The sequence below is a fragment of the Curcuma longa genome, chromosome 1, assembly GCF_044706935.1.
Source record: "Curcuma longa cultivar G26 ecotype Majalengka, Jawa Barat chromosome 1, ITB_CL_G26_1.1, whole genome shotgun sequence".
Classification (NCBI taxonomy): Eukaryota; Viridiplantae; Streptophyta; class Magnoliopsida; order Zingiberales; family Zingiberaceae; genus Curcuma; species Curcuma longa.
Genome location: NC_133861.1, coordinates 8598486 through 8613596, shown reverse-complemented (window position 1 = coordinate 8613596; position 15111 = coordinate 8598486). Strand labels below are relative to the sequence as shown.

The window sequence follows — 15111 nt, the reverse complement described above, 5'->3', positions numbered from 1 at the left end:
TCAGCCAAAGCACCCACCAAGCTTTTGGAGTAGTGCACTGATGGCTTGTCACAACTACTGTGCATTATCTTCCTCCATTTGTATTTTACTGTATCATAATTAAGGTATTATCCTTTCACAAGAAAAAAACACAGTTAAGAAAAATCTGAACAAAATTTTTTGATCGACCAGAGTTCAGTATGTCAAAGAAAAGATTACATAGAACAAATTTTCATGTCTTAAACACATCATCTTCATGTCCACTTTGTCATCAACAAACAAGGTTACAAGCTCATAAAGGATCCTATTTCTGAGTCCTAGATCAAGCTTATATTACAAAAGCAAATTGGGTATGGACAAAGCAAGAACAGAGTCAATTAGTTAATCCATCAGCGAAAGTAAACGAGCTATTTGCTTTGGTCGAGAGTTAGAACTCGTGCATGAAATCATCATCCATACTCGTGTTCGTCTTGAACTCATCATCTTCCACCTCGCAAAACGACTCAGAGGCAGCAATCTCATCCCATATCTGATCCATGTTGTAGACCTTCACGCCCTCGTACACTTCAAATGCTGCTGCAGCAGCAGAAGTACCTTCTTCCACCATGCTTTCTATCTCATGCTTTGAGATGTTAGCAGAGGAAGATGATGAAGATGACGAGCAGGATGGGGAGCTCAATAGATTCAACTTTTGTGCCTTCTTGCGCATGCGAGTCCTCCAGTAGTTCTTGATCTCGTTATCGGTACGACCAGGGAGGGAACGGGCAATCTGAGACCACCTGCAGTTTCATCATGCGTGATGAGAAATAACTGAGACTGGAAGCTGTGGTTGTGCTACATAGTAGATTAATTATGTCTCTTTTACCACTGAAATTGAGCATAAAACGGATCAAAACTATGCATGAACTTGGTGAAGCGGAGAACTAATTGTGCAGCTCAACTATCTCCAGGTTTCAATAAGAGATCAGTACTTTCAGGTTTCTTCAAGCCTAAATTTCTCTTTATCCACCAAATTTCAATTAAGAAACTAGAATCAACATAAGAGAGAAAGGATATAAATACAAACCATTTCTAATCTGTAACTATATGAACAAAAGGAAAAAAAAACAGTTAACTTTCATTTTCGGATGATCATTGAACTCTCCTTCTGATACTTTGAGTTATTTAGTTAAAATGATTGAACAAATACAAAGGTGATAAGTGTGCCAGCATAGGAAATAAGCACACTAAACTATGGATAGATGAAAATTTCAAGAATTTAATTTTGATTCTTATGGCTCAAGAAAAACGAAGAGTACTTAGCTACTTTCAATCAAAGAACCAGGTGAAGAGTTGAAAATCCTAGCTTTTGCCCATAAAATTTTAAAAGCTTCTAGTATTCCAAACACATAGAATAACAACTAAACTACAGATTAAACAGTGGGTCTGATGTCAATTTCAATCACCCAAACTAACTCTCCCAAACAAACTGCTAGACTTTTTGTATACAGGGTATGTTTAACCAAGGAAGAGAAAGATCAAATCTTTGCACGTATCATACAAGTTAAGAATTTCAAAGACTTTGTTTGTTTCCTCCAAAATCCAGGCTTCTTAACTTTAAGCACAACATTAGCTCAGCAGACAAGGAAGGAAGGGAAAAGAAAATCCTTTAGACCACTCATGTAAAAACTCAAACCTGTTGCCCCATTTGTCATGGAGTTGGATCACGAGCTGCTCTTCCTCAGGGGTGAATCTACCATGCTTGAGTCCGGGATGAAGGTAATTGATCCAGCGCAGCCTGCAGCTCTTCCCCGGCCTGTTGAGCCCTACAACAACACACATACATCCGCGCAACCATGCAAATTAACTCAAAAAAAAAAAAAACATTACGCCGATCATGGATCGCTTCCTAAAACCCTAATTAATGGTCGGTTGCCTTCATGGATCCCCCACCACCGCTCAAACCTGATACCTGCGCTAAGTAATCCCATCGGCGTTCGCCGAACAAGCGCACGAACCACACCAGTCGCGCGTCCTCCTCCTCTGTCCACGGGCCCTTCTTCGTGGCCGTCGCCGTCGCTGTCGCCGTCGCCATCATCGCCAGTGCCGCCCACGGGACAATTCTGAGATCAAACGTGGGTCGAGCATTCCATCGAACAATTTATAGGCGGGATTAATGATAGGAGGAAGGTGCTGTTTTTTTCTAGCATTTCTTTTGTTTTCTTAACATTTATAGTATTTTTCTAACGCACTACATCAAAATGAAAAAAAAAAGAAATAAAAAATTTTAAATAGAGTTTTGACATGTGTCACTTTTTTGGCCTTAGATTACTGCTCAGCTTTTTATCTTTATCTTTATATCTTATTTAATATTCATGTGGAATTAATGCTTTTCCTTTAAAACGTTTTCTTATTTCCAGATCATACAATTTTATCATTACGTCATATCTATTTTAATGTTTTTCTTTTAAGGGTTAATTTTTTTTTTTAACGTTTGATTATTTTTAAAAAAAATATCTTTCAATGTTTCATTATTATTAAATACCCTATCTTTTTTTTTCAATATTGCGGGTAGAAAATTTAAGTTACATTACAACAATTAAAATACTAATCACATAGTTTCTAATTTTAATAATCCAGCAAATACAGATGGAATAAGAACCATATTCTCCACTTATTAGATCTATCGTAGTTTGAAATCCACGATTTAAATTGTCTATCTATCCATTTAGAATATAACCGGATCGGAAAAAAATATTATATTATTTCTAAATAATCTTATTTTTGTGACATTAATAATTTTTAGCTAATATTAATATCATTATATTTAGTATAATCAAACATATATATATATATATATCATAAAAATTATATATTTTTAATTTATTTTATATGTTCCAAGATAATTTATACTATTTATATAATTTTTTATTGAATAAATTATAACTCATTACAGATTAATGTATCATATAAATTAAATAGTTTTTATAAATTTAATATTAAACGGATAAAAAGATAAAATAAGATAAAATATATTACAAGGTTAAATGAAATTAATACATTTAATAAGTTAAAAGTAGAATAATTATAAATTAAAAAATTTAAGATAAATAAATTAAAAATTATACATTTAATTGCCAGCTCATAACTGAGCTATCCCTTCCCATCCAGACACAAGCCGGTTAGACATCGAACCCAGCGAACTGAGTTTGATTCAATTTTGATTTTAAATCGGTTTGAATGGTACGTGACAACCGTCCAGGAGCGGCTCAAGCCTTTTGAAGATTCTAGGCAAATTTTTTTTAAATGATTATTATTATTTTTTAAAAAAAATTCATTCTTTTTTATTCGAACTTGAGATCGACAATGGATCCTTTTTCTCAGACCCCGTATGGCGGGAGCTTCGTGCACCGGGCTGCCCCCTTTGAGATCGACAATGATGGATTTAAAATTTTTTTAAAATAAATTAAAATGTTAATTTTAAAAATAAATTTTTTATATAAAATTAAATTTTTTAGTTTTTTGAGATGCAAAATTATTAATTAAATTTTCATATTCAAATTTTAATAATAAATTGTTTTCAATTGATAACATTGCTAAATTATTTAATCTTTATTGAGATATAGTTGAACGTAAATAAGACTTTATTAATTTTAATTTTGAAAAACTTCTTTCTGTTAAAGCTATTAGTATGGTCAATGATATTCTATAAGCTATCCATGCATTAGGAAAAGAATTTAATTTTTTATAAGATTTAATATTTCAAGTGCTGTTTTTAATTTTGAATTTATTATTTCTTTTAAAACTTTCAATTATAAAAATAAATCTAAATTATCAATATCTTGTGACATATTATGCGTTAACAACCACATAGTGTATAAAAATCACAGGTGACATAACAAGTCTAAAATTTTTAAATGTAAACTATCAAGATTACAAGTTTACAACAGAAATTATTGATAAGAAAATAAGAAATTAACAGAAGCATAAAAAAGAAGATTTGATAGGGAAATGAGAAAGGCGATATCTTTAGGTCTTAAGATCATCGAAAATTCTATGATAAAGGATTTTAATTCTGATCGTTCATTTCTTTGCACCCCTTAGAGCATCTGCAACGCTCTTTGTTAATAACACTTAAAAAAATAAAAACAAATATGTGGGATCCACTTCTGCCACATTAACGCGTTCAAACCTTTACTCCTCCATCACTCTTCCACGTCATGTGGAGAGAGATTAAAGAAGGGCTATTAATACTCTTTTAACGAGCGTTGTAGATGCTCTTATGATGACTTCAGAAATGTCTTGAAGAGATAAAACAAACTATCAAACGAGTAAACTGTTGAAGTTAAGCAAAATAGATTATTAGGTTAATAAGAAAGGAAGAAGAATAATATAAAAAAATTAATAATTAGAGTTTTGAAAATTAAGAAATATTAAATATATTAGAATCATGTTAAAATCTTTATAAAATCTAATGATATGTCAAATTTCTATAAAATCTAATATTTTAAAAAATTAAGTTCTAATAAAATTGGGAGGCATAGATCTTAATGTCTTAGGCCTAAAACCGGCCCATGGTCGTCTATGCGGAATGTTGGGCAGAGTTGCAAGCATAAATACGTACATTTGCGCGGGAGGACGCCCATTTTACAGTACGAACCAGTAGCAAAAGCTTGTCTCTTTTGCTGTCATCTCTCTTGTCCCCGTGTTGCTGTCCAACAAGACGCATCACAGTGAACAATCTATTCGCCTTTTGCTTCTCGACACCCCCACGCGCCACTCTCTCTCTCTCTCTCTCTTCTTTTGCACTCTGCGACTCAAATCAGGAACGAAAATGGCCGGCGGGCCTTTCTCCCGCGGGAGGACGGAGCTTCTGCGGCCATGGAGGGACCGCGAGACAAGCCCCGAGAGGAACAAGGTGTGGAAGGAGCCCAAACCCAGCAAGGTCCCCGTCGTCTACTACCTCTGCCGCGATGGCCACTTGGAACACCCCCACTTCATGGAGGTCGCTCTCTCCTCCTCCAACGGCCTCTACCTCCGAGGTGCAACTAAACCCTAAACCTCTGGGTTCTTTAATCTCTCTTTTTCTTCGTACTTTGACGCCAAACTTTGTTGTTTCGCAGACGTGATCGATCGTCTCAACCTCCTAAGAGGCGAGGGGATGGCCGATTTGTACTCTTGGTCTTCCAAAAGGTTGCATTCTTTTGATTTTTTTTCTTAAGGAGTTAGGGTTTTGTTTGATTTTGTTTGATTTGGGATGCGCGCAGGAGCTACAAGAATGGTTTTGTGTGGCAAGATCTTTCCGAGGACGATCTGATCCATCCGGCGCACGGCTATGAGTACGTCCTCAAGGGGTCCGAGCTTCTCCGACCCGTTTCCTTCTTGAGATCCCACGAGAAAAGTTCCTTAAGCGCTCAGGAGCCGCTGCTCCACTTTTCCAAATCGTCGCATGATGAGAGCAGAAGAAACAGGGCGCCTTGGAGCTCCTCCGGCCTGGGTGAGTACAGGGTCTATAAGACGGACCTTTATGCCTCCTCCGCGACCAAGGCGGCGGACGCGTCGACACAGACGGAGGACTGGAGAAGCAGGGGGCGGTCAGATCGAGCGGAGACACCTGTGACCGAGGCAGTGGAGCCCGCGACTACCGAGTTGGAGCGGAAGGAGATCTCTCCGCCCCCGTCGTCGTCGAGCACGGAAATCATCGGGGCGGATAATGAGAATCCGGCGGTTGTTAGTTACGCCGGTGAGCGGACGCGAGCGTCGGCGGCGCTGATACACCTCCTCTCCTGCGGCTCTGTGACTACTAGGGACGACGAGGGCAGGTTCGCGCTGAGCAACGCGAGGACGCGTGGAGGGTGGGATTCAGGCAGCGCAAAAGAAACGGACGGGTCGATGGAGGACAGCGAGTCTGTTAGGATGAGGCTACAGGACAAACTGGAGCTCCACTAGAATTCTCCTGTGCATCAGGCTTGTTTCAGGTAAAGACTGCTTTTGACTCCTCGTGATACGTTTTCATGAATAATAATAATAATAATAAGGCGAAAGATGCAATTATAAAATATATATAGCCCCAGCCCCCAGGGGAATTTAGAATGTGTTTAAATCTAATTGCAAAATTAAAATTATAATCACCTCTTAAGATAAAAGATTCTTAAAACTATGTTTCTACATTGTTTTTCTATCGAACTTGATTAAATTCAGTCTGCCCTTCCTCAGACATGTTTGTGCACGTCTCCTTCAGGGAGCAGCTGGAGGTGTCGTTAGGAATGCGAGTCCCATTGGCGATCCAGAACAGTGTTTTTTCTTTGTGTGTGTATTTTGCTCCTAGACCATATACCATCAAAGGTTCTAAAGAATTTAATTGGTTATGACTGAGTAGACTTGTAGAAGAGGACAAGGATTTAAATATCGGTGAAGTCGAGCAATATGTTTTTCTTTTGTGATCAATTGTAGTTTTTCAATTTACTTTTTCATAGATAATCATGGAACTGATTGTGTGGAGTTGTTGGGATGGTAGATTTTATTTTTTACAAAAAAAAAGAAATTTAGCTTGACTCCTTAAAGAAATGTGAGAGTCTGAAAAGGGAAGCTGGAAGCCCATCGTTGTTATTGTTACCTGCAAATAATTTCCAAAGTATTATTAGAAATATCCGAACATGCTTAGTTTTAAATTAATAAAATGATCTAAATTATAATAAAAAAGTAGTTTTCCAGTTTGATTTTGGGTTAAGGACCGATTCAATTTCGATTTATATGCTGATAAAAATAAATCAAATTAATGCAAGTATAATATATGCTTTAATGTATTTTTATTTTTTATGTGGATGGCAAATGTGAGTTTAATTGTCTTCTATGTTATTATTATTAATGATAAACTATTTAGTGGATAGCATGCACAGAGTTGAGGGGGCTGTTTGCAAAAATCCATTTTTCAATCCAACAAAATCCCGATCGCTTCTCGTCTCCTCCGTCGAGATTTACTAGGGTTTTGGTTACTTTGCGCTCTCCAAGGGATGGAGATCTCGAAACTTTTCAAAGATAAGAAGATTTGGGCCGCTTCCCTCATTGTTGTTTGGGCCGTTGCTCTCCAGGTGATTGTCGATCTCTCCTTTCCTCTCGGTTCTTAATTCAATCCAAGTATATCCTTTTCCAATTACTGGACGTTCGCTGCTGGTTAGATATGTAACTGGTTCTCGAAACAATTCTCCAGGGTCACATGATGTGGATGCAGAGGCAAGACGCTTTCAAGCACAAGTTTGGGGATTTAAGCAAGAACGAGGGAGGGAATTAAAGTAATCCTTTAATTTTTCTTTGTGCAAACTATTTATTTCTCAGTCTATAAGCATGCCATGAATATGTTTGCATATATGTCTCGAAGATTGATTACCATGATAATGCTTAGAAAAGAAGTGGTTCTACAATGCGTTTGAGGCCCTCTTCTGCAATTACTTCTCATAGCATACAATTTCAAGTTGAGGTGTTGAGATTGATGACTGTGCTAACTGATACGCCACTGGATTTGAACCATATTACTTGCAAATGATTTTTTTTACTTGCTATTCAGGATGAGAGCATTGAACATGAGAGCACAATTTCAACTTGCCATGATCTGAAACACTAATTAGAAGTAGATTTTCAAAAAAAGGACCAAGCATGTTAATTGAAATGATAACTTTTGGGGAAGTGTAACTTAGTTTACTATTTTACATCATAGATCTAGAAAATTTAACTTGTGTAACACCATATAGATTAACTTTTGATGAAGGTTAAGTAGTAACTAAATTAATATCATCTGCTTAAACCTAAAGTGGCACAATTGCAAACTTGCTACCATGGCATGACATAGGGCTGCATGTCTTCATTGTAGATGTTGCTGCTTCGGGAATAACTTCAAAACATTGATCAGTAAGCCCAATCATTGTGCATTGGTCATTAGAATGGTTACATGAAATAGTGTAAGCAGGCAGCATTGCTGCAAAGGGTTTAGGTGAATCTTGTCATGCAATTTTTATGCTTTTATACCTGTAAATATCTTCATTGCAGTTTTCTGACGATCTGAACAATATAAAAAATTACAGATAAACAACATAATATTATAATGTGTGCAAAATTTCCAATTACAATATGTGGTTCTATTATGAATAGCTTGGATTTCAGGTCTCCTACTTCTAAGCCCTTTGTAACTATCAGATAAATATGCAATTAGGAATACTTGGTCAGGATGCAACAAATATGTTGTTAGATTGGATTTATTATGTATGTGAAACTTGTAATTGGCTGGCTTGGAAGCACCAGTTTAGACAAGCACCAACTAGTCAGTTAAACCTTGTTTGTAGTGGACTTCATTGTGAGTGCTTCAGTTCCGCATTTAAAAATTAGAGTTTGCTTATTTCATGAATTGATTAGATGCAGTGGTTTCTCTTTTTGAGGTTGACGACCTCAAGAATTGGAAGTTTAGTTAGTAGATGCAGATCGAATAATGATCCTATACCCTATTGAGTTTCTGGTCACTTGTTGGATTGATAGTGAATCAGGCTGACCAAGTTTCTGTCAGATTAATTAAATATATTGGAAATTGTGAAATTGGAAAAATAATGAAAATTAGCTCACAGCTCAACCAAGGCCTACTGGTTGAGTTGTCAGGTCAACTCATGCATTTTTCCTTTGCAGGAAGTGCATGGGCATTCTTGGTTTCGGTCCTTTAGTTTTTGGTTGGCCCAGCCAGATTTATCCGACTCTTGCATTTAAACTTGGTATGAGCTAATCAGACCTTGTTTTCGAGATCTTCAGATCTGGCAAATTATTCTTCTAAGTTTTGAGTCATGAAATTCACAAATGAAGCTAGCTGAACCTTGTTGATAAACACACTTACAATAGAGAACACTATTCCTTCCTATTCTTACAGTATGTACCATGTATAAAATTTCTTTCCAGAACCTTTCATATCTTCAGTCAAACAGGTTCTACACACGTGGTTGTCAGTATATTTTGAATGCATGCGGTTATTGAATATGATCGTACTAGTTTTAATGCTGATCAAGACTCAAGCAGGTAGGTAGCACTATTTTTAAGATATCAACAGTGGAAATATGCCCTTTGATAAATAATAATCAATCAATGATGTTTTTGATAATAAATTACCGTTCGGCATAATAATAAATCAAGCTGCCGTGTGAATAATAATCGATTCAAGAACTTGTTTGTTAGCTTCATGACGTTAACTCTTCGAATCACTGTACCAGTTTACACGAAGGCAGAGATTTTGACTACGGAAACTGGAACCGATAAGAATTATTTCGCATTAAAGCATGTTTAACTGTTAGTCAAATATTAGCCATCTTTGTCCAAGTGTGAAAAAAAGAAGTGTTCGATTTCCTTTTTAAAGTTATTTGATATTTGTCGTCTTCAATTCTGTCGTCTTCCTGACACATAAAATGGACCACAGTAGCAAATGGCTGGAGGGAGTGTCACATCTGAAAGAAAAGATGCTTCTCCAACCAAAGGCCAGTCATAAGCTTCACAGAATAAAGGTATGAAAGTTATGAATTCTCATCTTATGAAACCAAATGACAATTAAGAGCAAAGATGGCTAGAATAATACATTTCTTTCTCCTTCCAAGTCTTACCACAATGACTAATAGCTTCTGAAATGTTGACGAGCCCTTATAGGCAACATGAATCGATACACTTCCATGGTAATTATGTAGGAAATACAACAAATGAGGCCGAGGCATCCTCCCTGATAATGAAAGAGAAAAGAATGTGGCGGCACAGGCATCAGAGATTTGATTGCCTAAAGTCACTCGGCTTTAGAAGCAACACTTAGTTGGTGATCAGTCTCATAGTAAACAATGTCTCCAGTATCACTAACATAATGATCTTGTTTCATACTCCTTAGTAGGACCCCAAATAGGTGAAATGGCAAAGGGATAGATTTTGCTGGTTCCCTGTAGTATTTTCCAAGCACAGGCTTTGCTGCCTCAGTCTGATGCAAGCACACACGCACGTTTTTTTTTATGAGCAACTCTTGTCGAATATAGCCATGCGAGAACTGACTAAAGAGAAAGCTGGTAGTACTTACAGCTTCTATTAGATGGTAGTGTGGTATCTGTGGGAAGAGATGATGTATCACATGAGTCCCAATATCGTGGTGGATATTGTTAATCCATCCATAATCACGATCAAGTGTAGTCAATCCTCCTCTAAGATAACTCCACTCCTGGCATATAACAAGAGCACGAGATTATCAGCTTTTAAGATGAATACCTGGGGCGATGCTGAATGGCCTGGAAACTACAAATGCTACTAGATTATGGTTATTAAATGTCTCATTTGGCTATTTGAAACAACTTTATACCTTTCCACGGTACCAAGGCAGCTTCTCCTCATGTCCATGATGATGCAAGTAGGTCACAAGATCCAGCCACATTACAAAAATCTATTTGGAACCAAAAGATTTCATCGTCATCTGGTTGCAGTGTATTCACATAAAGATGGAAAGAAGAACAAAGAGAAACCAACCCAATATGGAACAGCGTAAAGCTTAAGCATCTGAATAGGACCCATCAAAAAGGTTAACCCTGCAAGGATCACCACCATTGCTGTCCAACAGATAGTTGATGTAGCAACATCCTTCCTCTCATTAGGAACAAATAAATCACTACTTGGGTGGAAATGTGAACCAGACTTCCCAGGGCTCCTCCCCCACTGTCAAGAGTTTAAGATTAAGTACGAGCATAATCAGAAATGTTAATTGCTCTGTAGTCCAAAAATGTCTGCTTTGTTGCTCACCAGGTAGAAAGGGTAAGCCAACAAGGGGAACGGGAGTGTGAAGCGAAGCTTCTTGGTTAAAGAATCCAAACTCCTATATAAATTCTCAGGCAACTGCAATCAGAGCAAGATGAATTAGCTTCACTAATCCGAAGTTTTAAACGGGGAAAAACAATCTCTTGAATCTTCAATGCGAGGATGAAAGATGGGCCATTAACTGGGTGCCAAGATTCATCATTCTCGACGTGCCCATGATTTTGGTGATGAGTCCTGTGGCTAATTCTCCTAAAGAGCTCTCGACATTAGTGATTAATGCAGATAAAAATGACTTCGAGAATTTGGGAATTTGAGAAAGAAGCTACCATCCATGGTAGGGAACGAGAATGGAGGAGTGGAGCAGATGCCCAACCACACTGTTAAGCTTTGGGTCGTTGGAGAAACTCCCATGCCCACTGCCACAAAATCCGAGCTATGTTATATAATCTACAAGTTAAAATTGTTAAATTTCCATACCAATCGTGGCCGAGAACGAAGAGAGCCCAGAACATCGTCCCTTGGGCTACCCAGTAGAGCGGCCACACGATCCAGCTATTGATGTACGCGGCCGCCGCCGCAAGCCCTAGCACCACCACCACATCGCGCACCACGTAGCTCATCGAGCGCCACGGGTCCTTCACCCAGCAATGCTTGGGAATGACCGCGCGGATCTCCGCCAGACCGAACGGCGGCGGCATCCCTGGATCAAAAGCCGCTTCCTTCTCATGACTCCCACTCGCGGTAGGCTCGTCGCTTCTCTTGTCCGACTCCCTCTCGTCCTCCAGGGGCGCCACGCGTGACGGCGCGCTGACCCGGAATGCCCACTCCCAGCGGCCCAAGGAGCGGCGGAGATCGATGCCGCCGGCAGCGCCGCATGAAAACCCGGGGGCAGCGGAGGGAAGGGGGCGGCGGCTCGGAGGAAAAAGGCGGGAGGCAGGTGAGCTGCCGAATTTGGGGCGAGGGGAGGCAACAGGGAGAGGCCTGAAGACGCAGCGTTGAAAATGGGGCCAACTCGCCATCGCCGAGGCCCAAGGTACCTGCTTTCCTAGCCCTCTCACACTCTCTCCCTCCCTCTATCTCCTCCTCGTGTAGGTTATTGAGGCAGAGGAGGAAGAAGGGATCAGAATCCAGAGGCAGGTCGGAATTCTGCTTTAATGGCCTCTCTCATCCACTAGTTCTCCTTTTTCTCCCTAAACGACTTTACTACTATTCTCCTCCCCCCTGTTACCTGCCTCTCATCCACTATCACGTTTTCTCACTACAATTAGCAGCGACAGAAGTTGTCCTGTTGTCAGCGACGTGGGCGTGGTGGACGTGGAAGAATAAGAAACTACAAGTCTCTCCAAACTGTGCAAATCTTGGAATGAGGTCACTCCCCTCCAAATGCTGGCGAGTGGCCATGGGAAGTTGATGGTCGCAGCAAGTACGCAATCGCCTTCCGTTGAGAAGGAATCAGCGACATCACTCGCTCAATGATTGAAGGAGAGCAGGGTGGAAGAGCCGGAGAGGGATGGTTGGTTTCTTGTGTGTCAGACCCGTTTCCATTATTGCATTTTAACAAATCTTAGCCCAAACGCAATATTGTTTCAGACAAGCCCAATGGGCCCGAATGAGCCCGTTAGAGTACTGGATTGTTGAGGGAGGGAGAAGAAGGATGGCGTGCCGATGAGAGAAAGAATCAAAGAATGGACTGTGTATATTTTTCAACTGTATATTTATTGTACAACTAGTATTTCACCCCGTGCTTGCACACGGGATATTATTTTATATAATTAATAATTAAAATTAATAAATATAAGTGTTTGAATAAATAATTAAAATATAAATAAACTAAATTGGCTATAGATTGTACAATTAGAAAAAAAATTATAAATTTTAAAAAATTTCTTTAAATACAACGTTTGTTGTTGAATTTTTCTGTTTGCTGTCACTATCACATGCACGGAGAATTCTTTCTTGCCTCGCCGCAAGGACCGTGCATCATTAGATCCCGTACTACACCGTAATAAACAGGATCATCTTTTTCATCAGGAATTTCGGTAGAAATGATACGATCAATTGCATCAGGAATTTGAGGAGAGTCTCGTGCAACCATTTTGCCAATGATATTTTGAGAAATTTTTTTTTTAAGCTATAAGATAAAATGTTTGATTAATTAATCATGGAACAAAAAATTAAATTAACCTACCAAAAAGTATATTCTCATCAACAGAATCTGTCTTTTTCAGTTTACTAAAAGACTTGAATTCATAAATCATCGATAGAAATGTATCATCAAAAATTTCGCATACATGAGTTTTTACAATAAAAATAATCTTATATTTATTTGTTATTGTCTTATACTTCATTTGATTCTCTGCAACAATGATATTTTTTATGGAAAATATATGACCTTCTTTGAGAATGAGTTTCACTCTCTACATGATCGGACGTTTTATTGTTCCATGTATGCGTTCACCCTACAAATATATAAAAAGAGTAAATATTTATATTTTCTAACAATAATCAAATATATACGTAAAAAAAAATATACAATCTCTTTATCACGAAAGACACACCTCAAGCTAAAATCTCCGTTGTTTTCATATGCAGGTAGATCGTAACAACTATAGCCGTCATGTTGGGTTAGGCCCGCCGGGTTGGCCCGCCCCGCCAAGAAATTTAGGTGGGTTGGGTTGGGATTTTATCAACCCATTTTAAGATGGGTTGAGGTGGGTTGACCCGCCTAGGCCCGCGACCCGCGTGGGTTGGCCCGCGGCGGGCTTGGGTTGGCCCGCGGGTTGAGAAAGTTTATTTATTTATTATAAATTTTAAAATTAAAATATAAAACTTAATGAATTAGTGGATTTCATCTATTTAAAATACAATTTAAGCTTAAAAATTATAATTCAAACTTAAAACTTTCAACTTAATCAATTTAAATTATACTTTAAACTTAAAAATTTAAATATTTTTAATATTTTTTTATTTTTTAACAGGCCCGCGGGTTGGCCCGCCTAACCCGCGGCCCGCCTTGAGTTGGGTTGGGTTGGAGATTTCCCAACCCGCCAAATTGGTGGGTTAGCCCGCCCCGCCCCGCCATATGATGGGCCCGCCATGGGTTAACCCGCCCCGCCATGGGTTGGCCCGTTTGACAGCTCTAGTAACAACGAACTAATCAGAATTTCAACGCCCACTGCATTTTTCAAGGGTTAACCTCTCGGATGAGATTAAACAGAGGACCCATTTTTTTTATTTCAACCTAAAATGAGTGAGTGAAGATATTGCAATCCTAATTTATAGAGTGTATGCAACCTCACTCTCATTTATAATATGTGGTATTTTTTACCATTAAAGTTATTAAATATATTTTAGAATATGTGGTATTTGATAGGATCTTTAAATTATTCAATATATTTAGGAATGTATATTTTACCATTTAATAATAATAATTTGAGCATTAAAGTTTATGTTTAATATAGATTAAAATGCATTTAAAGACATGTGGTATTAATATGGATAAAAAGTTGTATTATCAATCCATTATAACTGTGTAAGTTTGTTTCTATATAGATAAATATGTCTATTTATAGAAATGATATTTAAGCGGGAAATTTTTAAACAGACAACTCTGTTTTTATATATATATAGATAATAGACGGACTGATTCAATATTTCATCGATAAACTATTTTTTCAATACTTTTTTGTCAGCTTGAAATTGCATAGAAGGGCCTTTCTTTCCTCCCTCGTCGAAAGCCCACTGAATCTTTCCCGACAGTGTCGACCTCATGGCTGTAAGAGAGACAGGTTTGCTAATAACCACGACCCAGTTCACGACCACAAGAGGCCTCACTCGTAGCTGCAAGCGAGGCTGTGAATTTGCTCGTAGCAACGACTAGCCTCGCTCGGAGCCATGAGGTTTAGTGAGGAGCCTCTATTTTTTTCACCTTTGGTCATTCTCACAAGGACATGATAACCTAATATTTATATATATTTTATATTAGATATCTAATTTACATTGATTAATTTTAAGATGAACGATTTATCTCATATTTCATGTATATGGATTTTAAATTTTGATTATTAAAAAAAAACACTCTACAAAACCACGGGAGGCGACCTAACATTCACATATGGACCTTACTAAGCTTCCATATAAATGCTCCGACATGACATGTGTATTGTCTTTGACCTTTGAGATGATCATGTGCTTGAGATATTCAATCACATGGAATAATCAATGACGACTAATCAATAGGCATATGCTGACTAATTATACAAGTGAGGGTTAATCATGTCTCTAAATATTACTCCCGGAGTATAATTGAGTTGGTTACGGTGGAACAGACTTACAAAAGAAGACAAG

At 38.1% G+C, this 15111-nt stretch overlaps 4 protein-coding genes across 7 annotated transcripts; 2 read left to right on the top strand and 2 right to left on the bottom strand.

Annotated features, from left to right (window-relative positions):
- Positions 1-263: 263 nt before the first annotated feature.
- LOC141827902 (myb-related protein MYBAS1-like) lies at positions 264-2110 on the bottom strand. Its single transcript, XM_074715246.1, has 3 exons — positions 1924-2110; positions 1655-1784; positions 264-758 (listed from the first exon to the last, which is right to left on the bottom strand). Exons 1-3 carry the CDS (start codon positions 2054-2056, stop codon positions 407-409), a joined length of 615 nt encoding a protein of 204 aa, XP_074571347.1. The 5' UTR covers positions 2057-2110; the 3' UTR covers positions 264-406.
- Positions 2111-4770: 2660 nt separating this feature from the next.
- LOC141842935 (protein SOSEKI 5-like) lies at positions 4771-6396 on the top strand. Of its 2 annotated transcripts, none has more exons than XM_074730930.1 (4): positions 4771-5000; positions 5082-5151; positions 5226-5936; positions 6200-6396. In XM_074730930.1, the coding sequence occupies exons 1-3, from the start codon at positions 4793-4795 to the stop codon at positions 5905-5907; spliced, it is 960 nt and encodes a 319-aa protein (XP_074587031.1). In that variant the 5' UTR covers positions 4771-4792; the 3' UTR covers positions 5908-5936; positions 6200-6396. The 2 variants fall into 2 exon arrangements, with proteins under 2 accessions (XP_074587031.1, XP_074587027.1); XM_074730926.1 differs by having other exon boundaries at positions 6175-6396.
- A 490-nt stretch (positions 6397-6886) lies between these two features.
- Positions 6887-9502, top strand: LOC141831398 (uncharacterized). Of its 3 annotated transcripts, none has more exons than XM_074718755.1 (3): positions 6887-7049; positions 7169-7250; positions 9404-9502. In XM_074718755.1, exons 1-2 carry the CDS (start codon positions 6972-6974, stop codon positions 7247-7249), a joined length of 159 nt encoding a protein of 52 aa, XP_074574856.1. In that variant the 5' UTR covers positions 6887-6971; the 3' UTR covers position 7250; positions 9404-9502. The 3 variants fall into 3 exon arrangements, with proteins under 3 accessions (XP_074574856.1, XP_074574870.1, XP_074574862.1); XM_074718769.1 differs by lacking the exon at positions 9404-9502 and adding an exon at positions 8116-8172; XM_074718761.1 differs by lacking the exon at positions 9404-9502 and having other exon boundaries at positions 7169-7338.
- A 29-nt stretch (positions 9503-9531) lies between these two features.
- LOC141831387 (omega-3 fatty acid desaturase, chloroplastic-like) lies at positions 9532-12191 on the bottom strand. Its single transcript, XM_074718747.1, has 8 exons — positions 11242-12191; positions 11091-11180; positions 10947-11013; positions 10750-10842; positions 10480-10665; positions 10316-10396; positions 10040-10177; positions 9532-9943 (listed from the first exon to the last, which is right to left on the bottom strand). Exons 1-8 carry the CDS (start codon positions 11781-11783, stop codon positions 9758-9760), a joined length of 1383 nt encoding a protein of 460 aa, XP_074574848.1. The 5' UTR covers positions 11784-12191; the 3' UTR covers positions 9532-9757.
- Positions 12192-15111: the final 2920 nt, after the last annotated feature.

Bases quoted from the DNA above. Each gene is read 5' to 3' on its own strand.
- LOC141827902 (XM_074715246.1), bottom strand. From the start codon at position 2,056: ATGATGGCGACGGCGACAGCGACGGCGACGGCCACGAAGAAGGGCCCG. The intron at 1,785-1,923 runs GTTTGAGCGGTG...GTGTTGTTGTAG, and splicing joins TTACTTAGCGCAGGTATCAG to GGCTCAACAGGCCGGGGAAG. The intron at 759-1,654 runs GTTTGAGTTTTT...ATGAAACTGCAG, and splicing joins CATGACAAATGGGGCAACAG to GTGGTCTCAGATTGCCCGTT.
- LOC141842935 (XM_074730930.1), top strand. From the start codon at position 4,793: ATGGCCGGCGGGCCTTTCTCCCGCGGGAGGACGGAGCTTCTGCGGCCA. The intron at 5,001-5,081 runs GTGCAACTAAAC...GTTGTTTCGCAG, and splicing joins CAACGGCCTCTACCTCCGAG to ACGTGATCGATCGTCTCAAC. The intron at 5,152-5,225 runs GTTGCATTCTTT...GGATGCGCGCAG, and splicing joins TACTCTTGGTCTTCCAAAAG to GAGCTACAAGAATGGTTTTG.
- LOC141831398 (XM_074718755.1), top strand. From the start codon at position 6,972: ATGGAGATCTCGAAACTTTTCAAAGATAAGAAGATTTGGGCCGCTTCC. The intron at 7,050-7,168 runs GTGATTGTCGAT...ACAATTCTCCAG, and splicing joins TTTGGGCCGTTGCTCTCCAG to GGTCACATGATGTGGATGCA.
- LOC141831387 (XM_074718747.1), bottom strand. From the start codon at position 11,783: ATGGCGAGTTGGCCCCATTTTCAACGCTGCGTCTTCAGGCCTCTCCCT. The intron at 10,666-10,749 runs GTGAGCAACAAA...AACTCTTGACAG, and splicing joins TGGCTTACCCTTTCTACCTG to TGGGGGAGGAGCCCTGGGAA. The intron at 10,178-10,315 runs GTATAAAGTTGT...GTTATATGCCAG, and splicing joins TGCCTTGGTACCGTGGAAAG to GAGTGGAGTTATCTTAGAGG.